We start from the raw sequence: 25,187 nt of genomic DNA on the forward strand, positions 1-25,187 counted from the left end.
AATATTCCATAGATCTGCAACTGTTGTTGGTTGCAGAAATCATTCATTACTCTTTTTTTTGGGAAATACTGCAAAAATTTTGCTAAAATACATACATACACATATGTATAGACAGATGTGTAAACCCTTATATTTAAAAACAATTCTTCTTAACTGAAAATGTCTCAGTCAAAATAGCAACAAATAACTAAAATGAATTCAAGTAAGACTGAAAGTTGAGGATGAGGTCAGGAATATAATAAACAGCAGGAGGTGCAGCACCCCAGGGAGCAAGCGCGAGTCAGCAGCTCACCCTGCAGTTGAGCAGCGTGTAAAGGACGTGGTCGGGGGTGGTCTGAGCCCTCCACTGCAGGACCTCCGAGAGGAACAGGAACTGGAACAAAGCACAGACATTAGGGCCAGACCACCTGGTTGGGGGACTCATCTCAACATTTAAATGGGTCTAGTCTGTTTGAGTGTTTTTGGGGTATGTCTCCACAGAGGAATGAGGACGCCCTGACAGATACGGTTGACAGAACACGCAGGGGCTCAGAGTTCTCCTGCCGTGACTGGGTTCAGATATGCCCCTGGAGAAGTTTTCTGAAACCTGCCCAAGATGGGAGAACTGCATCCTTGTCCCGCAAGATGGAGCAGCTGACACAGAAAACCCCTGTCCTGCTTGGGGCTTCCAGAAGATGCCACATGACTTCTGGGTTGCACGGCAGTCAGCTCTGTCCTCTTGTAACATGGGCTCTCTTAAATGCGCTGTTTAGAATGGCCACCCTGATGTCATCCAAAGGCACCACAAACCAGAGACCATGTGCATTATATAGTCCTAGTGAAAAGGTCAACCTCTCTTATGTCAGGATCCAGGGAGCACCAAGTCTGCCCTTAGTCCATGTTATGAACAGAGATGTACAGGAAAGTGGGAAACATGGCAACCATTGCTTTCAACAAACATATCACTGCGTATGTTACCAAATTCGCAGTATTTCAAATGGTTGATTTTGTCACATTTCTTGGTAGCCATACAGAGTGGGGCTACCTTTTGGTGACTCTTAAGAATTCTCAAGGCTGCCTGGGCCACATGGCTCAGTTGGTTGGAGTGTCATCCCATACACCAGAAAGTCTGTGGGTTTGAGTCCAAGTCAGGGCAGATACCTGGGTTGCGGATTCAATCCCTAGTCAGGAGCATATGGGAAGGCAATAGATCGATGTTTTCCCCCCACCCCGTCTCTCTAAAATCAATTAACATATCCTTGGGTGAGGATTAAAAAAGAAGTTCTCAAGGCTAAATGGTAATGATGGGACTTGTAGCCACACGTGACAACTGTAAGGTGTCCGTGGCGGAGTTGGGCCAAGGACTTCTACGTTCCTGAGGCTGCTTTAAGGAGGTCTGGCTCCCAGTCTGGGTTTGAACTGATGTTTTCTTGCATTTGTACAATCAAAGGACTAAAGCCTTGACCGGCCAGGTCTGGCTCTGTGGTTGAGAACTGATCTAAGATCCAGGAGATCACAGTTTGATTCCCGGTCAGGGCACATGCCCAGGTTTCGGGCTTGATCCCCAGTCGGGGGGATGTAGAAGGAAGCCAGTCATTGATGTCTCTCTCATCGATGTTTCTATCTTTTTCTCTCCCTCCCTCTCTCTGAAATCAATAAAAATATATTAAAGGAAAAAAAAGGACTAAAGCCTTGCTACACAGTCACTACAAGGTCACTGTGAGGCAAATTAGTGTCCAATCAGGGCTGGTGGGAAACTAGGAACAAGTGTTCAGGGGACTAGGACCTGACAGGGCTACCCAGACACTGGCCCCAGGCCTGCCAGCTGTGGGACTGTGTCATCCACCCTTCTGTACTGCTGTGACATGTTCTACAACACTGTATCCCCTAACACAAGCATTTCCTTATAACATTATGTGGGTGTCTCTTGCAGAACCAAGAGGGCAGGTAGGAAGCAAAGGTCACCAAAGACAGGGAAGATCAGTGGAAGACCTGGGCTGGCAGAGCAGGAAGCTAGAGCTCATGCTCCTGAAATTCAGCATCAGGGTGATGAGTGGGGGCCCAGTGAAGGCGGTCCCTCTGCTCTCACCTTCCGGGCCTGGTCGTTGTCTTCTATCTGACCCAGGTCTCTGCCACTGGCCTGTGCAATCCTCTTCCCAGACACCAGGTTCCCCACCATCACAGAGGCAGGGCCGATTTCTGGAAAGAAACAGTGGCGCACACGTGAGGAAAACACGTGAAATTCCTCAAACATGACCTCCCACCTTGGTAAAGTGCTTACTCTGGGGAAATCCTTTCAAAGACATGGCTTTGAAAATATCTTATTACAGCAAGGTTTCAGAGAAGTCTCTATGATTATGATGATGATTGCAGCAAGTATAAACTCGATGAAGGGTAGAGAGAAACAATGTGCTCACAAACCCCCCAGTGCTGCCCCAGCCCACTTCCTTTACTTTCCAGTTAGAGGAATACTGAAATCTCACATTAGTGATTATAAAAAATAGTGCCCAAGACAAACATGGAGTTTAAAACATGACGTATTTCACTGCTAAGTAGTGAAAGACTCCTGGGTTGTGAGTCTGGTTCCTGGGTGCTAGCACACATCACCAAGAGTTGACTAAACAAATGTTTCTTATACATGCCTCTTGGGATACACTTAGAGAGTAATACTGCTGAAGGATGTGACACAGAGTCACTTATCTGTGTATTTCATCAATGGAAAGGTTCAGGTTCTCTGTGAGGCCCAGAGATAGTCGAAGTTCCCTTTATGCCCCTGTTACCAACTCAATCACCAGGCTCTTTTCATAGTTTCTGACACAGTACAAAAGAGAAATGCAGAAACAATCTATTCTGGCAGCTTTCCTTTTCTTTTTTAATGAAACAAAGAAGGTTCTTAAAGAGCTGAAGTAACGCTTTCAAATTTTCTCATTCAAGAAACCCTAGATAACCTCAGTTTTCTGAAAATACTACCATTCACATTTTCTTTTCATTAAACACATACATATAAATCAAGATGCACACACTTAATAGAAAAAGGGTAGGAGTTCCAGGAGAACATGCCAGTGTGAGAGTATGCATAAGGGTGTGTGAGGGGGCATGTGAGTGTGCACGTGAGCCTGTGACTGTGCGTGTGTGTAAGCCTGTGTGATAGGGCCTGAGCGTGAGCATGCAAGTGTGAGAGACAGTGAGGAAGGAAGGAGAAGAGGAAGTGAGGGAGGAAGGCTGAGAGATATTTACCAAAAGAACTGCAGTTTAAAGTAACAAAGATGACATTAGTGTTTAAGCCTTGGTTTGATAAAATACAAGTTGAAGGCTACTACTGAGTCCTATTATTACTAAATTTTCAATGAAGGCCAAGTTACAGGCTTAGAAATCAGGATACATGACGCATCACTTATTGCACATGGACAGCTGTTTATTATATCTGAAGCTGAGACACAGGTTTTGAGATTTAGGCTGAGGGGTGTGATGATACTGAACCCAGCCTATAATATGCACAGCTGCCATGACAACCACCCCAGCAGTCATCCTGGCTTTCACTGGAGTGATGAGGAATGCAGGGGGTGAGCACCTAATATCCTTTAGCTGACTGTCCAAGTGGGAACAGGTCACCCACTCTTCTCTGCAGATACGTGACTATCCAGAATTTGGTTTGTCATGAAACACTCAACTTTCCGCATCTATGCGAGAGACTGCAGGGTGCTTCAAGGTAGGCCTGAATTGTGGAGAACAGCCTACGACACAGATTTCTGCACTGATGTCTTTGATTTTAGGTGATTTGTAGGAGCCTTTATGCTAGTTTCCATGTAATCATAGAACATGACTTACATACTCAGCTAAATCATGTTTGAATTTTCATGTGTGTTACTTTGGGACTAAATTTCTTTTCTTAGGTCTTAATGGAATACTACTCGGCCACAAAAAAGAAGGAAACGTTACCCTTTGTGACAGCATGGATGGACCTGGAGAGCATTATGCTAAGTGAAATAAGCCATTCAGAAAAAGACAAGTATCACATGATCTCACTTATATGTGGAATCTAACAAACAAAATAAACTGACAAATAAAACAGAAACAAACTCACAGGTAGAGAACAGACTGATAGCTGTCAGAGGGGAAGGGGGTTGGGAGGCTGGGTGAAGCAGGTGAAAGGATTAGGCAACCCCCCCCCCCCAAAAAAAAAAAAAAAAAAACCCTCGTAAACACAGACAATAGTATGGTGATTACCAGAGGGAAAGGGAGGTGGAGGAGATAAAACAGGGTAAGGGGGCGATGAATGGTGATGGAAGGAGACTTGACTCAGGATGGTGAACACAATATAAAATACAGATGATGTATTAGAGAATGGAACACCTGAAACATATCATTTTACTAACCAATGTCACACCAATAAAGTCAATTAAAAAAAAACTATGAGAAAGAAAATTAGGCAACGTGGTGCATAGTGGTGGGAATGACACTGCTGTGTGGTTGGAGTGACGTAGCTGCTGCCCAGAAACAAATGCACCCATCTACAGCCTTGCTTATTGGTCATTGATTTCCTATCTTTAGTACCTGTAAGAAAGTATCCAATGTTCTTTTTGGCCGTTGAGACTGGGCAGGACGGTTTTTCTAAGAAGCCAACTTGGAAATGGCCTACACTGAAGGCTTCCCTACAATTTTTTAAAGAATCCAAACTATAGTAGGAAAAGCACTGTTTTGAGGGGATATCACGACTTCAAGGTGCCTTATTTTGTGCTTCTCTGAGTCCAGTCTCTCCTCACTGAGAATTTATTTCTGTTGGCCTTCTCTGGCTGCAAAGCTCGGACCTTGCGTGTCTTTCTCCCCACACAGACTCAAGAGTTTATGTGTTCCTAATGTTGCTGGGAGACAAGCAGCTTTCCTGCTGCTTTTATTTATAAAATTCATCCTTACAGAGAATGGAGGCTCTCTCCCTTGTTGACTGAAGGGGGCATGTGCAAAACACTCCTGCAGTCTTCATCTCACCCTTCAAAATATGAAAATATAAGGTGGAGATTTTCCTAAGCTATGTGTTAAGTTCATATTTGCTCTTATCTTTCCACACTCCCTCTTAGAGATTTACAAATCTACAAGCTAGTAACTCCATGTAAGTGCTGTTTAATTCTTGCCTTCCAATACCTGACCGACAAGTTTGTGCAGGGACATGGGGCAGGCGGTGTGTGTGAAGGCAGCATTTCTTCTCCTTGAGGGGCTGAGCTCTAATGGCTATTCCTCAGGTCTCCTCTAGCTGCTCTTATAAAATATGTCCAGGGAAAGTTAGAGCTGCTTTTATCATTTTGTTGCTAGCTTAACTGATGGGTTAAAGGTCTTTTAACAGTTTTTTGCTTAATTAAGACACTTGCAGCAATAGTGTTGTTAGCTGAGTAAATACAAATTCATCCAGTTAAAAGGCAATTAGGTTGTCTACAAATGATCTAAATTTTAGGGGCTCTGTTTCAAGCATCTAGCAAAACCCTTATGCATAAAGAGCCTCAGTAAATGTTTGCTTTGGCCGCTGAGTACTTGCTTGGAGTCATAAATGTTTGTTCCAAGGGGACTGTAGAAATTGTCTAGCCCATTTCCCTACCTGCATTCATGGAAAATGAGGCCTCAGGGAAACGTCACCTGTCTAAGGGACATCACAGGTCATCAACTAAGCTAGGGATGGCAACTGGTACCTCACAGCTGCCATGTACTGGTGCTAAAAAACAGCTTTTTGGAGACACAGAATTACATAGCCTCTCAATATTTAACAAGAAAAGATGGGACACCAAATATCAATAAAAAATTCTTTCCCTACATTTATAAGTAACCATAGGTTCCATTTACAACATTGTACTGTTCAAGTGGCCCCAAATCTTCCTGCTCACCTTTACCACGCTCCCCCCTGAGGAAAGAAGGCTTTCCCCATAGCTCTCAGCGCAGACCGTCCTGGCCTTTCACCTTGGCCATGATTGTCGTTTCGAGTTCCTTGACATCTGGCAGGTGAGCGGTACCCTGCACTTCTGGAATCATATGCATTTGCAAATGATCCCTCTCCACAGATATCTGTCCTGAATTCTGCCGTCACATTGCTGACCTGCGGGGCTCCATGACCTCCTCCACACTTGAGCACCTGGAGACACTGGGTCGAGGTGTCTGATAATGAGTGAAGGTGAGTAGGACAGAGACACACCAGTCACTTAGGAGTGCACAAGGACCCTGGAGAGCCCACATCCTCAACACACAAAACCATCACGCCCATACAGAGCATCCCCAGTGCAGTCCATGCCCTAAGATAACAGGAGACAAAGAGGCGCTTTGTCATCCTGTTGCTGTGCTCACCGAAGGGTGATGCTTTGTGTTTCCAGAGGCTCCCCACGTGCAGCCAGGGCACCCACAGAATTTAAAGAATGAAGATTTTGGTGAGTGCGACTGTACATTTGGCTATAACAATCATATGCACCAGGGATTGAGAGAAAAAAATGAAGGTGAGAAGGAAGAAACAGGAGAGGAATATTAGTTAAGGAAATCTAGAATATAAGAAAATAATTAACAAGACAGAAATAGGACAAAAATAAAAGAGCAATGATGCCTACAAACTGACTTTCTATGCTATTGAAGAGAATTACTTTGTACTAGGAAAGAACTAAATAGCACAAGGTGGAAGCTGCATTCTGACTGCTCTACAGACATCTCTGTGCTGCAGGGACATTAACAGCAAGGGACACAGTCATAGACCTGGACAAAAGTTCTGAGTCCTCTCTCCTTGTGGGAAGACCACTTTTCTCTTGTGGCATCCATGTCCTCACATTAACCAAGAGGATCATCTGCCCCACGTAACTCATCCAATCTCACTTTCAGGGAGTTGAGCCTCGGGGGCCAGATGGCCCCTACGTTTACCACAGAGTGTATGCCCTGCGATACCCAAGGGCCTGTAGCTGCCTTTGCCATAGAGTCTGCCCGGCACCCTGACACTCTAAAGGTGGAGCAAACAGCCACTGAGTCTAGGTCTGTTTCCACCACACTCTGGCCCCACAGCTGTGGGTGAGGCATTTTCCTCATTTGTGAAAGGAGACGAGAGTGCCACTAGCTAGTGCTCTGAGAGATGAAGGAGTTAATATGTGTAACATGCTACACACTCCACCACCCAGCCCGAGCTCTCGTCCTCTAATGTCTGTCTGCATGTTCCAGCCTGGAGGCCAGGGACCTTCTGGCTACACTGGCAGATTTACCTCCTCACCACGCACATTCTTGAGATAAATTCCCTTTCAATGATAACTGTGCAGCCCCAAAGAGCATGATTGAAAGTCAGATAATTAATAACTACATGTCCCTCAAACTGCAAAGCACCAGGCAAATGTGCACTCTCATGACAACATCACCTGCAGGTTTGCAGATTCTTCATAGGCTTCAAAGTGCTTTCCCATGTGTTGGCAGCTTTGACCCCCAAATTAACCCATGAAACATGTATGGACATGTTATTCTCATTTATGTGCCAGGAAACTGAGCCTGAGAGGCTCTGTGCCTTGGTGAGGCCACAGCAGATGGAGATCTGATGCCCCACTAAGGAGGCTCAGGACACAGGCGCCACCTTCACTCCAGATGTTTTGCACATGCCTGCTCTGAGTGGTTCCACTGGCCCAGCAAAGCCCTGCATTCCACCCACTCTTCTGCAAAAAACACAGCTTAGGGTGAACAGGTCCACTCCTAGGGGTGGCGACCAGGAGGAAGAATGGCTGAGAACTGCCTCAGTTCACGAGGCCTGGTGAGCATGGCACCACCACCACCACCGGCTGCAGAGCCCACCTAAGACTCCACACAAATCCTTCCTGCCCCTGACCATACCTGGCTGCTTTTGTCGAGGTTTAGGCAGGTTTGTGACACAAGTGTGTGGGCACATCAGGACATTGCAGGGGTGAAGCGAGCCCTCCAGGAAAAGCTGCTTTGTTTCTGACAAATGAATCCCACCGAGAGGGGTTTTGGGGAGGGTGTTTGCAGGAACCAAGGCCAAGCAATAAACCCCGACTTGATGGATGCTGTCGATTGCCTGGAAGTCACAAGAGGAGACCAATGTGTTAAAACAGGTACTGTGAAGAGACATCAAGCACCTATACAGGCTGTGCAAAGCACCATCCAGAGCACAGGAAGCATGTGCAGCACTGCAGTATGGCCCATGGGAGGCACCAAGGTAAGAGAGGGGGCTGCCTGGCTAAATCTCACCAAACTAAACTGTTATGGAGGAACTGTAGAATACCACACATATTAAGAAAGGAAGTTTGAAGAAAAGAAAACATAGTCTTAAGATAGACACTCGTGACCTCCCCAGGTGAACAGCAGGAGCCAGTTTTGCAAACCCCCGATTGCTAATCTCAGTCTAACAGCCACTCTCCTGGAATGCAAAATTTTTGACCAAATGGAGTGACAATCAGGGATAAAAGCACACACAAGTTTCAGGGTTGATGCAATATTTGACCAAATGGAGTGACATTCAAGGATAAAAACATATACTATGAGAGTTGGCCACATTCTAACAAATGCTACAAAAGCTGTGGGCATGCCTGGAAGAGGGCAAGAGAAGGGCTACCTGGAGCACCCTGCTCATCCACTGGAAGCTGTCCTCCTCCGTGGAGTCGGGCCGCTGCTCAGCCACGATCACTATCCTCTCGTCATGCAGAACGGTCACTGAGAACACAGCTATTCTGCAGGGACAGAGGGAAGGCATAGTGAGTATAGGCTGGAGATGCTTGTGTGAGGACGAGTCTGCAATAAGGAGCTTTAGAGCCACTGGTTATAGGCTCAGGGGGTCCCAGCACCAAGGACTGTGTCAGAACAGCCATCACAACATCAAAATTCCATGCACGTATTAAGGAGAAGGCAGCTCTGAGAGGGGGAGCCTGGCAGAGTTTTGAGCAGAATGGCCTGCATTCCCTGAGGTCACCTCAGGTTTGGTGACAACTTCCCCACCTCTTAGTGCCGACAGAAGTTCAGTGCAATTATCAGAACTGCTGAAATTTAGAAAACCACTTAATCCACGTCTTGAGTTTGCACCTGTGAAGCAATAGTCTCCAAATGAGTAGAAATTTTGTGTTTGTGAAATAACAGTTTTCTACTAGATATGCCAGCCTCCTGCGTAAGCACAGGATAGTGGTGACTCAAATCCCCAGCGCCGCTTTTCACAGAGGTTTAAGAATAATCCAAAGGTGGCAATGCCTCATTCAATATCTATTTCTCCTTCTCCCTTAGCTTGCAGCACTGAAACAAGGTTCTGAAGCAGTTTATGACTTTCTTCAAATTAGCAAAAGCAATCACCAACATTTACCCTGTGCCAAGCAAGGCAGGGGTACAGTCAGGGGAGGGAAGTCGCAAGAGCCAGTGTCCCCTGTAAATCTGTCACTCACGTATTATCTTTGGATCTTTTGAAAGGACCTGCACCAAGAGATGAATATTTGACTTTTTGAACTTTTATTAAAAATACGTTTCTCAAATAGATATTTTTATGTAATTTAGAGGAGAAATTAATGAAAATATCGTTCTGGGGCTCAGGAAATTTCTATAAAACTGGATATTTGAGAACTCGATTGAATCTCAAAGTTCATTGAGTCCAGTTGCTTCATTTTACATAAGAGTACTGAGTCCCATCAGTTTAAGGAATTTATGCAATTTTATATAAAACATGCTATAGAAAACTGTGTGCTTAATGCACAGAGGGTGCACTCACCTTCCCCTGTAGACAAACTTCATGGGCTCCACGGCCAGGGCTGTGGCTACAATGTCATCAGCGTTGTGTCTGCGCCCGCTGACCACCATGAGCCCATCCATCTTGCCCACCACAAAGACGAGCCCCCCAGGGCCGACGAAGCCCAGCAGGCCTGTTCTCACGAAGGGGTACTCGCTGACAGGGGCCCCTGAGCTCGTCACAGGGAATACCTAGGGAAGCATGCGCTGTGAGTGCCCAGTGATGCCTGAATTCCTCCCTCCTCCTTGGAGCCCACTAGACCTGCTTCTCTTCAGCTCTGTCTCCTAACCCGAGCCCTGGCTGGGGAAGCCAGCCCAGGCAGTTGCTGCCACCAGACACCACAAACAGCACCTTATAATTTGGTCCCGCTGGTGCACACACAAGGCCCCTCGCAGGTTTCTTTCCATGGATTCTGAGCCTCTTAACAGGTGATATGCTGAGGTCATTACAATAGTCTAATAAACACTAATTCTTCTGCTTATGAAGTCATAGCATAAAGTGATAAGTGGAGACTCAAGGGGCATTTTAAATAACATCTTTTAGTTATGAAATGTTCCCTATCATTAAAATAGCTTTCCTTATTGGAACTACACTTAAAAAAATATAAAGGAAGCAAATTACATGTGTTCAGACTCTGCACCTGTTTTCCTCAAACCTGGCAGGTGAATCACATAGAGAAGATGGGGATTTTATTTAGGAGTGTCTTGAAAACGTGAATGTACATTCAACAGCCACAGTTCTAAGCATTAAGAAACTTATCCCCAAACAACTCAGGCTTTCCTGCACTTAGCAATCAAAAGTGTGCTTCTCCTGGGGTTGGGCATCTCCCAGTTAGTGGTATAAACTCTGAGAACATGGAGGTGCAGCTGAGTTCCCAGACTACTGAGTACACCCCTCAACCTCTCACTCATAACATCAACACACACATACAACATATACATCACCTGTGTGCACACACAACCCATGTACACATTGCACACATTACACACACAGCATAATACCCCCCTTGCCCCCACCCCCAAAACGCTTGCCTGTTCATGTTGTGGAGATAGTTATTTAGCGTGCACACTCGTTCACATCTGGCCAAGTGTGGCCTTGCCTGACAGGCCATAAAGGGGGCCAATGGCTCCCCCACTAGTGAGCCATGCCGGTGTGCTCACATTCCTCTATCCACCCACTGTTACTGGTGCTCTTACAAAACAGGCAAAGGTGAGGACAACAAAATATTAAAAAGGCCATTTTAAAGAAACTGTTTTTGCCCTTTTTTGACACTTGGTTACAAGGTGAAAACAACATAAGCCAAATTTATTGAAAACTATAAGAAGTGGCAGGAGAAAGTGCAACCATTTAATGACTATAAAAATGTTCTTTTGAGAAATTACCATCTTATCTTTCACATCTGTGCACCTGGCAATGGTGCTCACCTCCCAGACCTACCTCGAAGGTGTTCTTGGTCATGCCCGAGAGGCCATAATAGGATGTGCCCGTAGCAATTGCGCACACGCAGAGCTCCCCGATTTCATCTGTCCTGCACAGCTGAGGGATCCCGTCTGGCTTCACAGAGCACATGATGGCTGTTGTGGAACATGGAGCACAGGAAATGTTAGAGGGAGGGAGGTAGGAATAGGGAGACAGTTACAGAGAGACATACATGGAAACAGAGAGATGAATACAAAGGGAAACACAAATGAATAGGAACAGCATCGGGAACAAAAATACAAGTGTGACAGGGAGGTAATAAGCCAGGTAGTCATTTTCCCTAAAGTGAGTCATGACTTTTCATGTTGCAGCAAAATGTCATATTTCACAACTGTGACATCGGTAGATCATCCCAATTGCTTTAATTTTAATGTGTAAATCGTATGTAAGGGGAGTAGCCCTTTCTGCCACAGACATGAGGATAACATTCAGAGTAGGCCAAGGGCCATCAGCTACAACACCATCAGCAAAATACATGCAGCCTCCAGGACGCAACCTCAACTCCATCAACAGTCTTTTGAGCCCTACAGTCTTCTGAGTTCTGGGTGGAGGGCCCCAGCTTCTGTGGAAACTGTAATCTTTGATTTCAGATTCCCCGTCAAGCTGGGCCCTTCACAGAATATTGGTCAAGAACTTCTCAACTGACCATTTCAGCATGAAACTCAGCGATGATAAGTTTTACTCATCCGTGGCATGCACGCCCGACACTGTCATGACACATGCACCCTGATCGGCGACCACAGACCATGGGTCTGATCAGGGAGCTGGAGGCTCAGTGAAGTGGGGAGTTGGTCAGGATTGCTGAGCTGACCAGGAAGAGCCTGAGCCCATCACCTTGTGTTGGAATGAGGTGACAGGAAGTGCCACATCTAAGAAACAGCCAGCAAAACACAGAAGACATTCAGCTCACTTTTGGGGAGAAAAATTCAGAATAAAATTATACCAAATATTTTTCAACAATCAGATAAAAATTAAGAAGTGTGATAATACACTGGGGAGGAGGGAGTGGAGAGAGAGGGACATCCCCCACTAGTGGTAGGATAAAAATCTTTACAGTTTTTCCAAAGGACACAATATTGTCACTTATGTGGGCATCTGCCCTAGAAAAAAATCCAGTCCCTAGAACTTTCCCATTCGATCATCCTCACATTTGTGAAGATGAAGCACAGGCAAGTTACTCACAGCACTGCAGCTCAGGAGCACAAGACAGACAATCACTGGGGGTGGGGGGACAAACTGAATAAATTACATGTACTCAAACACCATATACTACGCAGCCTGGAGAGGAAGGAGAGCTCTTCATGCACTGACAAATGAGCTCTAAGATACAAGATGAGTGCCCTAAATCATGTGGCACTGAACAGAGGAAAACCCCACAGTGCTCTCTCATTATGTGAAATAGAAAAACCCCCAGAAAAAACAAATGTGGTCATCAGAGTGTGAGTGTGAGAGTGTGTGTGTGTGTGTGTGTGTGTGTGCCCATAGCCTCAAGGAATTTCTGAGAGGAAGCATTATTGACAAAAAGGAAATTTTATCATTGTACAACCTGAATCTTTTGAGGCTAAAATCATGGGGATCTATTATTTATTTGAAAAATATGTTTTTTAAAGAAAGGAGCCAGGAGGCCTGGGTAAGGCTGGAAGTGTGCAGTGGGCCTGAGACACAGCACATAGAGGGTTTGATGGTTTAAGCAAAGTTTCTGTGACACCAGGGGTCCAAGGAGAAAGAGACTCTTTCTTTATGGACAGGCAAGGTGACCTCTGGGAAGCCTGGGCCAGCTCACCTCCTTCTGCGGAGGGGCCCTGGGGACACTCCTAAGAGGGTCCACATGGACCATGCACCTACAGTGTGGGGTTGCATGCACCTCTGGCTTGTGGCATGCACTGGTTGTGAGGAAGCTACGTTCTCATTTCTAGTGCCTTGCACGTGTGTGTCTGTGGGGCTGTGTTGTGCCTGGATGTGACTGTCCCCCTATGAGGTGAGACCACACTCCCGTGTGTGGAGGGCTCATCAAGAGAAGGTCTAGACTCAAGTGGAATCTGCACCTGAGAAGGGAACCCACTCCACTGTGGGGGCCTAGGTGCTCAAAAGGGACATAAGAGAGGGGATGTGTGTGAGGAGAAGCAAGACCAGGTAAGAGTATCCTGCAAATAAGAGGGTGAGCTCCCCTCTTGTGCCAGCACAGCCAGTCTCCCTGTGCTTCCTGTAGCACTATGTGATCACAAGGGGGCCCAAGTGCAGGGCAGGGGGTGGAAGGCAGGTAGGGTCCTGCAGGGTGGGCCTTTCAACCAGGAATCCTCTCTGCTCACTTATGGAAATGGTTTCTGACTTCTAAAGAGGGCTCTACTGCTAAGACAAGTTTCACTAAATACCCAGGCCACCATTCCTCAGTCTTCAAGTATCTGCTACAGGCCTAGCTAGCACCCAGCTCTGCATAGTGCGTTGGGATGACCTGGACTTCAGAGGAGAAGCCACCAAGTGCCACTGGGGGTACAGAGCAGCTCCCACCACCCCCATGGGAAGGGGACCCCGGTTCCAGTGCACCAAGAGGCATAGAAGCCGTTCCTCGGCTTCTTGAACATTTTAGGTTTCCCATCACCAGGAGGGGCAGTGTTACCGCCAACCATGAAGCTTAACAAACATGCGAGAAGACTGTAATTAAGCATCAATCCGAGAGCGCCTTCCAGAGGGGGAGGTGATGCAGTCAGAGAAGCATTTGATAACTGATTCCTCCATCACCCACATCTAGGGTCCTGAAAGAACTCATACACTGTTTGTGACCTGGGGCCCACTCTCACCTCCAGGCATCACGAGGCCGACATCCTGCACGGTGAGTACAGACAGCTTTTCTTCCGAGTCCACTCGGATGACCCCATAAGTCAGCCCGTGCATGGAGAGGACGCCCCGGCCCGGGGGCTGGTTGCTGTCATCTGTGGGCCTGTAAGAGCAGTTTTGTCTGAGTATGTAGAAGCAATGACGTTGTTGTAACCACAGATAAGCACAAGAGGACACCTGCACACCAAAGGCAGCCACACTGGGTCCTGCAGGACTCCTGAAAACAGGCCTGGCTGCCACATTTCAAGGGTTCTTAGCTTGTCAGGGGCCCTGTTTTTGATATGTTAGTGTCCATTAATTCTACCTCTGGGTTTCCAGAATATTTTAAAAGCACCTCAGAAGCGTGAGGGCATTGCTGTGTTCCCTTAATATCTACCCTTCCCTTCTATACACCCACCATAGACTGACTGGTTTAATTCTCTTTCTCCAACCCCACTTCTGCAAGATTACATTTTCCAGTTTTGGAAATGGTTAAAAGGGAGAGCAATGATTCTAAGAACACGATGGTAGCATGGAATATAAATGAGAAAGATTCTGCTTATCCAGCCTCAAGTTCAGACGTGCATGGTGTAGGTTCAAGAGCAACTGTACGTGTGAGAATCTGAACTGAGGCTGAGGTGATGTCATTCTGGATGGCAAGTTCTTAGGGACAATGTTTGGATGAGAGACATGCTGTAACATGCTTTATGGTCATGGGATATGGGGTTTTGGATAAAATATGGTTTCACTGGATACATTGTCTATCTTCTCCATGCCCGTGGGCTCCACAGTCTACCCCTATCCCTCCCTCTTGGCCTCATCTCTACTCTCAGAACAGAAGCACATGGATTCCTACCTAGACTCAGCGCTCGGCCTCATTGCCCCACCTCAGGACAGACAACACAGTCCCAGTTCTGTTCCCTAAACTCTTCTGCAAGACTTCCCACAGCACCTCCCGCCTGATGACAAAATTTTGCTCAATTGAAGCTTTTGTGTCCCAAATTGTCCTGAGCCCTCACACAGTGACTTACTTAATTCACAAACCTATGGGGGCACCACTCTTCTCCCGAATCACAGATTAGAAACGTCAGCCTAGTTGCTGTGTGACTGATGGGCTAGGTGAGATCCAGACCTGGGCCTAGACCTGGATTTCATCCTGTGTCCTTTCCTGGCAATTTCCCAGCCTCTGGCCTAGAAGACTGAGCATCTCTTAGTTTACTGTGAAGTTTTGTTTTTATGAAATTTTAAAACAAAACAAATTATATGAGCACATCCTTGTATGAGCAAGTTCAATACTGCATGAGACACACAGCAAAAGGGGAAAGTTCCTGCTTACCCTCCCCCGCCCACAGGCAGCCTCCACCAACACCTCAATCCATGAAGTTCCAGCCTCTGTGATGTGCATTTACATATAAAATATGTGCATACACAAATACATTTATATTCAAAGAAAAGCAGGACCACAATATGCATATTCTTCAACATTTTCTCCACTAAATACACCTTGCAGATCTTTCCACGTGAGTGTGCACGTGCACATATGACCATGTGTGTAGTATGTGAGCTGCACACACAATGAACTGACCTCTCTTGTTAGATGGTATTCAGTAATATGAATATATGATCAGTTATTTTATTCCACTCAATTTTTATAAAGCTGGAAATATTTCTGTAAGATACATCATTAGAAAGGGAATGGAATAATAAATGTATACCTTTAAAACAAATTTTTTTTTTTAATATATCTTTATTGATTTCAGAGAGGGAGAGAGAGAGAGAAACATCATTGATGAGAGTCATTGATCGGCTGCCTCCTGCACACCCCTCACTAGGGATTGAGCCCGCAACCTGGGCATGTGCCCTGACCAGGAATCGAACCCCGATCACTGGGATCCTAGGTCGACTCTCAACCGCTGAGCCACGCCCAGCTGGGCAACCTTTAAAATTTTAATAAAACCTAAACTACCTTCCAGTAAGACTATCACTTTGCATTGCCACTAACAGTGTGTGATTATTTTTTCACTCACTAGACATGTACATTGTGCTGGCTACACGCAGTATGCTGTTCTCGGCATTTCAGATATGCTAGCTATTCTTATGGCAACTCTGTGGGACAGGCATGCTGTCCCCCGATTTATAGGTAGGAGGGGGACTGAGGAGAGGTGTTTACAACCACAGCTGAGGGCAGACCTGGGTCGCAAGGTTAGGCCGGCTTCACACCTGTGCTTTTGCCCCCCTATGCTCAGTTACCTGTCAGCAGCACCTGTTTCTGCACCCTTGTGCCAGCACTGCTATTCTACCTTAAAACTGTTGCCAATTTGAAGAGTAAAGTACCATTCCTTATAGTTGTTTCAATTTGCATTCCCTTGGTTAACAACCAAGTCAGATTTTTATTTCCATTAACACCTTGCAAGGAAATAAAACATCCAAGCAGATAAACTAGGTGAGAAAGTGAAAAAATAATCCCAATAAGCAGAATTCCTGGGGATTTCAGTTACTCTCATAATCAAAAACAGTAAATTAAATAATGGCTACAAGAGCTACAGACAAATCTGTCACCTTCCAGGTCCAACCCTGGGATGAAGTTGTGAGTCACGACTGTGCAGCTCTGTGTGGCACATGAGTGTGACATGGGGAAGGGATGGTCCCAGTGATTTTCAGGACTGTATAGAGGTGACCTTTGCATGCAGAGAAGGAAAAGGGTGTGCAGATATGTGTGGCCAATGCTGCAGTGACAGCAAAGAGACAAAGACCAGAATTAAAGACGTTGAAGGAGGAAGGTGCACCTCACCCTCAGCATGTGCCTCAGGAGCAATATGCTCGAGGGCCAATGGCTTCAGTCAGACAGTTTGCATCGCTATTTACTTGTGACACCACTTCTAGCCTCTAAAAAATTAGATATGCCTCTACTACTCATGCTTGTGGAACACATGAATAAAAGCTGCTATCAATCTCAACACATCTACAGTTTGCTGCTACTTAAAGCAAACATCTTGGATAGGTTCAAACACACTTTAATGCGAAATAAACGGAGTCAAGTGAATAAATAAAAGGCAGTTATAATGATTTCTATCCCAGGACTAATCCAGTAACTGCAGCCACATTTGCAAATGTCAATGACGCCATCATTCACTGAGCCCTCTGCCAGCAGAAACCCCCCCCCCCCCATCTTGTATGGGCAATCTCTAATTTAGTAATTTCCAACTGAGGAACATGTGGAGAGTGAAAGAGTTAAGTCTCGGGTAATTGCACGTTCCTTCTCCTCCAATGACGATGCTTATCTGTTAGAGTATCATTGTATAATAGAGCATTATAGAACAATTACACACACGTGTACATATACACCTGTATATAAATAGCATATGTTATATACATAATATTACTGTAGTAATGCTAGCATTGATAACACAATTAATGCCTGTTGGATTAACACTGTGCACCAGGCATACCTTGGAGCTCTGTGTATACTGACACATTTGATGCTCACGTGACCCTGTGGTATGGGCACTGATATTTCCCTCCTTTTATGGATGAAAATCTGAGGCCCAAAGGTTAAGGCTGTGCCAAGTTATAAACTCAGCAAGTGGAAAAACAAAGCAAGTGGAGAGCCAAACACAGTCCAGGACACCAGATCTCAGCCAGGCTCCCTGGACACAGAGGACAAGAGGGTGACATGCACCTGTGGTCCAGGAGCTCTTCCTTGTGGCATCAAAGTGCCTCTTATAACTGCTTCCCTGGGAAATACATCCGAGCTCCAAATAAACCCAAAAAGTGGCAGGGCCATCAATCTACTTGAGGGGAGGGTCCTCCTTTCGGCCTTTAGCAGCCAGGTCTTCCCATCTGAACCCAGGACCTGTCTTCCAGAAGCTGCTTGTCTGGAGTGTCCTTCTCATGGACAAAATGTCAACCAGCTCCCGGAAGGAGCCTGGGTGACCAAACATACAAACATGGGCTGGAGACTATTTTAACTTGTTTCCTTCTCCAGGTTAATCTTTTCTACTGTGGCAGGATAGCCACTAATAAATGATAAGTGTCCTGTAAAGGATGGGGAGCAGCTGAGGTCTTGTCCTTGTTTTAATAGAAATTGCATATCAGGGAGCACTCCTGCAACACAAACTTCAGGAGAAATGCAGTCAAATCCATAGATATATCCACATTCAATGTTTAGAAGATAAAGACTTTCAAAATACAACAGATGCCTAAGGTCTCAGTTACACTCATGATTTTTAATAGGGAAGGACACAAGGTCAAAACAACATATCTCCAAGTTATGAGTTAATTTAATGTAATTATCTTGCTTTTCTCTGATGAGAACAATATATGGCCTTTAAAAAAACAAAACAAAACTGCATAAAACAGAAAAAGAACGTCATCCCTGTGTCCTGTTCTCACCTGTCCAGTTTAGTATGTAGCTTTCAGACTTTTTCTTCTTACTAAATATACCATTTAGAAATACTTAATTTTTTTTCAGTCAGAAAAGGAATCATACCATACAAGTTGTTTGCAATTGTGTTTCCATTTGCCCCGGCTACTCTTCCATGTCTAAAGACAAGCTGAGTGGAACTGGCTGGGAAAGGCCAGCATATAAATCAGGGATGGGCTACTTCCCAGCTATCTGCTCTCTGTGCAGCTCATGACCCCACCAACAAATATTCTGTGCACAAGTCAACACAAAACAGAACTTAAAAAAAAAAAATTTGTATCTTTATTGTTGAAAGTATTACAGGTGTCCCATTTTACCCCCCACTTAACCCCCCCCCCCCCCCACAGATCCTATTATTGTCTGTGTCCATGGGTTATGGAGATATGCATATAACTTCTTTGGTAATCTCTTCCCATCCCCCACGCCGCTTCCCCCTTCCCTCTGAGATACGACAGTCTGTTGCATGCCTCAGTGTCTCTGGATCTATTTTGTTTGTCAGATTCTTTTGTTCATTAGCTTCTTAAAGAAAACCCTTGAACGTTTCATGTAATGCTGGTTTGGTGGTGATGAATTCCTTTAACTTTTTCTTATCTGTGAAGCTCTTTATCTGACCTTCAGTTCTAAATGATAGCTTTGCTGGGTAGAGCAATCTTGGTTGTAGGTTCTTGCTTTTCATCACTTTGAATATTTCTTGCCAATCCCTTCTGGCCTGCAAAGTTTCTGTTGAGAAGTCAGGTGACAGTCGTATGGGCGCTCCCTTGTAGGTAACTAACTGCTTTTCTCTTGCTGCTTTTAAGATTCTCTCTCTGTCTTTAACCTTTGGCATTTTAATGATGATGTGTCTTGGTGTGGGCCTCTTTGGGTTCCCCTTGTTTGGGGCTCTCTGTGCTTCTGGGACTTGTAGTCTATTTCTTTCACCAGGTAAAGGAAGTTTTCTGTCATTATTTTTTCAAAAAGGTTTTCAATTTCATGCACTCTTTCTTTTCCTTCTGGCATCCCCATAATGTGAATGTTGGGCTGCTTGAAGTTGTCCCAGAGACTCCTTGCACTACCTTCGTATTTCTGGATTCTTTTTCTTTTTGCTCTTCTGGTTGTTTTTTGCTTCCTCATATTCCAAATTGCTGATCTGATTCTTGGCATCCTCTACTCTACTGTTGATTCCGTGTAAATTCTTCTTCCTTTCAGTTCATGTAGCCTTCATTTCTGATACTTTATTACGTCATTGATCTCACTAATGTCCTTAATAGTCTTGCTAAGATCCTTGAGCATCCTTATAAGCATCATTTTGAACTCTGTATCTAGTAGCTTGCTTGGCTCCATTCCACTTAGTTCTTTTTCTGGAGCTTTCTTCTGTTCTTTCCTTTGTGACATGTTTCTTTGCCTCCACATTTTGGCTGCTTCCAGGTGTTTGTTTCTATGTATTAGGAAGAGTTGCTATGTCTCCCAGAATGGGTAGAGTGGCTTTGTGTAATAGGTATCCTGTAAGGTCCAGTGGCTCAGCCTCCCCAGTCACCTGAGATGGGCCTTCTAGGTGCTCCCCTGTGTGGGCTGTATGCACTGTCCTGTTGTAGTTGAGCCTTGGTTGCTATTGGTGTCACTGGGAGGAATTGACCCCCTGGCCAATCAGCTGTGAGGATCAGCTGCAGCTACAGCCAAAGAGCTGGTGTGCTGGAAACACTTCTATAGAGCAGGATTTACTTCAGTGGACCTTTGGTGTTCACGGATTCCACTCCTTCAGTGTGTCACTCATGGATGTGGTAGGGTGGCTGTAATCCAGCATGGCTGAAGCTGACCACCAGGTGCACTGTCTCTGGGGCCTCCTGGGAGGTGCAAAGTCAGCCTCTGCCTGTGCCTTGCCCAGGGCCACCCAGAATGAGCTACACAGCAAACCATAGATGACTGCTACTTGTGCTGGGCTTGGAGGTGTCCAGGAGAGGCGAAGCTATGAACCAATGCAGGCTGCTGCTACAGACAGGCCTGGGGCAACATATCGAGAGGTATGGGGCACTCTGAGGCCAGCTGCTGCTTGTTTGAGAGATTTTAGGAAAGTCTTAAGCATGAGGCTCGAGAGACCACTTGCATAGAAAAGCCACTGGAAATGGCTTGGATGAGGTTGCAAGAAGGATGGGGAGGGGTATGTGGGAATCACCAGGGCCCAGGCGAAAGGTGTGAGTCAGGTGCTGGAAATTCAAATATGGCACATGCCTGCTACCTCTGTGGGGGTAGGGCTCGCCAAAGGAGCAATGGCTGCTCTGCTACCTCTTCTGAGAGAAAGCTGTCCCTCCAGCTCGGGCCTTGATTCCAGGCAAGGTAGTTCCTCCCTGAATGTACCAGGTTCCTGTCAAGCTGCTGCCCAGCAATGGAATTCAGAGGGGAGCACGTCTGAGTGAGTCCATGCATGGGCACTTTAAGAGGAGCTGCCAGGGACTCCCGCAGCCTCCATTCACTCAGCCACAATCCTCACTGGTTTTCAAAGCCCAAAGTTGTGGGGACTTCTCTTCCTGGCACTGGAACCCTGAGCTGGGGGGCCTGATGTGGGGCTGGGACCCCTTGCTCCTCCGGGAAACCTCCACCACTGAGATATCCCTCCAGGTTTTAAATCACGGCACCTGGGCGTGGGACTGTAGGCTGCGTCTCCCTGATTCTTCCCGGATTCTGCCCTGCATCTCCGCCTCTCTACTGGTCTCGATGTGCTTCTTCAGTTCCCTAGTTGTAGGACTTCTGTTGAGCTAGATTTCAGGAGGTTCTTAATGATGGTTGTTCTGTATTTTAGTAATTCTGATGTGGTTGTGGGAGGCAGAGGGTACCGCTGTTACCTACACCGCCATCTTCTTGTCGCTCCAGAACTCACTCTTAAATGCAAGCAGTCAGGAGAACTTAATTTAAACAAGATAACACAGCTGCTCTGCTCGCTCTTCAATGCCACTTAATTGAGTCATATTTTCATTTAGATGATTATCGTCTCCAAACTGTTTTGTGGTTAGAGAACTTTTAAAATTTTATCTAAACTTTTAGATAAAACTTCATACAGTATTTTTTTATCTTCTTGTGTTTTAAAAATAAGGTTTTAATTCTCCAAGTCTGACTTTTTGAGAGGTCAAAACATTCTTGAAAATTCTACTTCAATTCTAAGGTCTGTGTTAAGTTTTCTTACTTTGGACCACTGGTTGGTGTGCTCCTAGCAGAAACTGTCAAGTTCCAGTGTCAAATGAGCATTGTACGGCATAGAATCACCCTTTGGGTATCTTCTCTCTTGGTTTTCTCCCAGCTTTCTAAATACTAGGTTAGACATTTTCAACATGAAAAATGATTATGGTAGCAAGGGGGTATATCTTTATTATTCTCGGAAATTGTTTTAATTACATATTAAAATGTACATGTTTTATATAATTATTACCTATTCATTGCTAAAGCGTCAAGGTATTGAAATAATACCTTATAGTTAGGCCACAAAAAAGATTGTTTTTTTAGTTCAATAAACATTATCACAATGTAGCTTTAAAAAAATTAGCTCTATTTTCTATATTCTAGAGACAGAAACAGAAACAGCAGTCTACGAGATACTTGGAGCCAAAAAATAATTTGCTGGTGTTCATTTTGTAATTTGCCCTTTTGGGGGGGAAATTCTACTGAAGAGTTTAGGCATCATGAATCCATATTTCTCCAATATTTTTTATTCTACAACAAATCTTCAGAGAAAAAGGAAATACACAACATTGACCTGGATGATGACAGTTTTAAAAAGAAGCAAGCAGGTTAAATACCTGGGTAAAAATATGAATTCCACAGGAAGCCAGGGCAGACTTCACCAGGGAACAATGTGGTTTCCTGCCACCACCTGCTGACACTAATGAAGACAGACACACATGCAGAGGACACGTATGAAGACAGGCATGTTTCCTGTCCTTATTCCTTCAAATTCTCCAGCTCATGTTCTTAAAAATCATCAACCTTCCTACAATGAACATCACTTATTTTCTGGCCTGATCTCACTTCCTCCTGGAAAGCAGCCTTTCCCTGAGGGGAATGCTGACGGGAGGCCAGTCTGGGCAGTCAGATGCAGCCTGGGCAGCACATCTGAGGGGCACATTGTCCTGGAAGCTGGGGTGCCAGCTGACTGCTCCCTCTGATCATGGCCAGGGTCCTGCCCACTTTCAAGCAGTATACCTGTGGTACCCACTGACTGTGTGCACCCCACAACCTTCCAATATGTTCCCTGCTGTGTAAGCAAGAGGCATTCTTACAAGAGGAGTGGCATCAAGAGGCTGTAACCATGGGCACCAACCCATCCAGCCTGGCTGTCCACTGTGGAAGGACCAGCTTGTAGCAGGCTGAGAAATGACTGGTGCACAAAGCCATTCATTCCCACACAGCCCTCTGGCTGCATGAGCAGCTTTCCCATATCCACTTATTAGCGTACTGATTTACATACTTTTTTTTTTACAGAAGAGAATCACAGGTACATGTTTCACAAAAGACCGAAAGTCCTACAAGTCATGAGCAATGAAAATGCATCAGCAGTTTTATCTTCACCAATGACCACAGACAACTATCATTTTCTAATTAAGTGGATGAAAAGCCAACCAAGCAATCAGCTGGTCCTGGCTCTTTACTGGAAGTTCACCATTACAGCAGAACAAGCAGTCCCAGGATGATAGGAAAGCATGGGACACAAGGACATAAATGCTCACACATCTGTGTGGAGGAAAATGTCTGTCTGCAGACTCGCTTTAACGAGGGGTAATTATTCCTTGACAGGCCTTTCTTTGCAACAAAATAGGACACTGTAGCAGCCAAACTTTTTTTTTTTTTTCCTTTAAAAATTATCCTATGGGCAGCAAACAAAATGTGAGATTGCAAGGCTTCTAACACTAAACTTTATAGTGACATTTAAGAAAGTATCCATTTAGTCCTCATACCAAAATCCTTGAGGAGCAATGAATGATGAGGCTTCCTGGTCCCCACTCAAAAAGGTGTGAATATAATGAATCAAAATTACTTTTTCTTAGCAGCCTGGCCTCTGCCTTCTTCATGTGGAAAATTCCATTTCAAGTCTTCTATGTGTTTCAGGGAAGAAAGTAAGCACTTAGCACAAAGTACAGTGTGAGTTTAAATGCTTGATTCCCAAAACAAGAATTTGTCCCAACCTTTCAACAGACAGTTGTTCATGTGAAACACCAGGAACAGGGAATTTTAACCTAAATTCACATGTTACAGAAAACAGCCCGGGGAGGATTATGTGGATAAAAATCCATTGTGAATATTGTTTTCATCAAATGTGCTTAAAAATAACTTAAATATAAACATGTAAGAAACAAGGACAATGAAAGATTCTAAATGACAGCCTGGCATTCATTTCCTTCCTAAAGATATTTACCACTGAAATCAAGTCGTTGTCACCTAAATTAACCTCCATACAGAGTCTAAGTGCAATGGCTAATTATAAAGATTACTCTTTCACATAATCACCAGCGTTTAATGGCTCAAACTCACATCATACACATAATAATTCAGTAAGATGATGACTGTATTGGGAAAGCTGAGGAACGTGACCAAGGCAAGGGAACAAATGTGAAATAAGATGTGGCCAGAGGACTATTTTTAGTTTTGACTTATTATCCTAATTCAACTTAGAATCCTAAAATTGTACCTTTTTATCCTGTACATTTTCTGGCCCCTCCCTGTTTTATGCAGGAACAACATAAAGGGGTACACTTCATTAACTGTTCCCCAGAGGAGCCGTCCTGGAGAGTCCTCAGTCAGTGAACCAAGGTAAAGGAAAGCTCCCAGCTGGGGATGTCACACACTGGATGACTTGCAAGGAGTTCTGGTCATTGTATCCACTGCCCCTGGCTCAGTTCTGGCTTTTCCTACCTGTTTTTTGGAAAATGACAGATGAGAGCTCAAAGGTGTAATGGTGGCCAGGACTGTGGCCAGAGTGTGAGAAGCTGAAGCAAATGGGCACTTGTGTCAGCTAAGAGCAAGATCGCCGATGTGTGTCAAGTCACTGACTCTAAGTGCAGTGACTGTAACCACACACCAAGGGGACAGAGGCTGGAAGGTGCAGGTGACTAAAGGAGAAGTCTGAACCATGGATGAGGGTACAGCCTTGGACACGGGGGCCCATACAAGAGCACTCTTACATGAACCACATTTTTGCTGCCTGATGTCTGATTAGTTTTAGGCTTGAGCCCCACTGACCACGTGGAAAATGCCTCATGGCCATCTGTCATTTTCCAAAAAACAGGTAGGAAAAGCCAGAACTGAGCCAGGGGCAGTGGATACAATGACCAGAACTCCTTGCAAGTCATCCAGTGTGTGAGGTACACTCAGTAAATAGTAGCCACTTATTTTACCTATTTTTGGTGCCAAGTTTTTAATCTTTTTAAAGAAATAAGTTTTAAAATATATTTTTAGTGTTAAAGATTTATAGAGAAACAATTTAAAATCCTTTGCTTACCCCTTCTCCCTCTGCTAATCAACTCTGGCATAATCCAGGCTGCTTATCTTATAAGCATAGAGAGTACATTTTTATGAAAAGCAAATAAGTAAATCATTTCATTATAACTCTGGATTTTCTACATGTGTGAATCGTTCATTCTGTGAATTATCTGTGGCAATGGTGCTTTGTCACAGAACTGTAGAATTCTAAAAACTTATGAATGGAAGGAAATTTTGAGAGATTACTGAGCCCAATCTTCCCATTTTCTGGTGAAGGAAATTGAGGCCCTGGAGAGAAGGGACTTGCCCAGGATCACATGGCTGGGCAGGGCA

The 25,187-nt window shown here is 44.9% G+C and overlaps 1 protein-coding gene across 3 annotated transcripts in view; it reads right to left on the bottom strand.

Moving 5' to 3' along the window:
• Positions 1-25,187, bottom strand: part of DIP2C (disco interacting protein 2 homolog C) — a 365,873-nt gene that overhangs the window by 65,370 nt on the left and 275,316 nt on the right. For all 3 annotated transcript variants that reach the window (XM_081128158.1, XM_081128156.1, XM_081128157.1), the window contains 7 exons: positions 13,975-14,114; positions 11,135-11,271; positions 9,680-9,888; positions 8,546-8,660; positions 7,807-8,008; positions 2,069-2,178; positions 293-373 (listed from right to left, as the gene is read on the bottom strand). In XM_081128158.1, the coding sequence (XP_080984284.1) occupies positions 293-373; positions 2,069-2,178; positions 7,807-8,008; positions 8,546-8,660; positions 9,680-9,888; positions 11,135-11,271; positions 13,975-14,114 (994 nt within the window). The remainder of the gene's footprint in view (positions 1-292; positions 374-2,068; positions 2,179-7,806; positions 8,009-8,545; positions 8,661-9,679; positions 9,889-11,134; positions 11,272-13,974; positions 14,115-25,187) is intronic.

Source organism: Miniopterus schreibersii, assembly GCF_964146895.1.
Source record: "Miniopterus schreibersii genome assembly, chromosome: 1".
Lineage (NCBI taxonomy): Eukaryota > Metazoa > Chordata > Mammalia > Chiroptera > Miniopteridae > Miniopterus > Miniopterus schreibersii.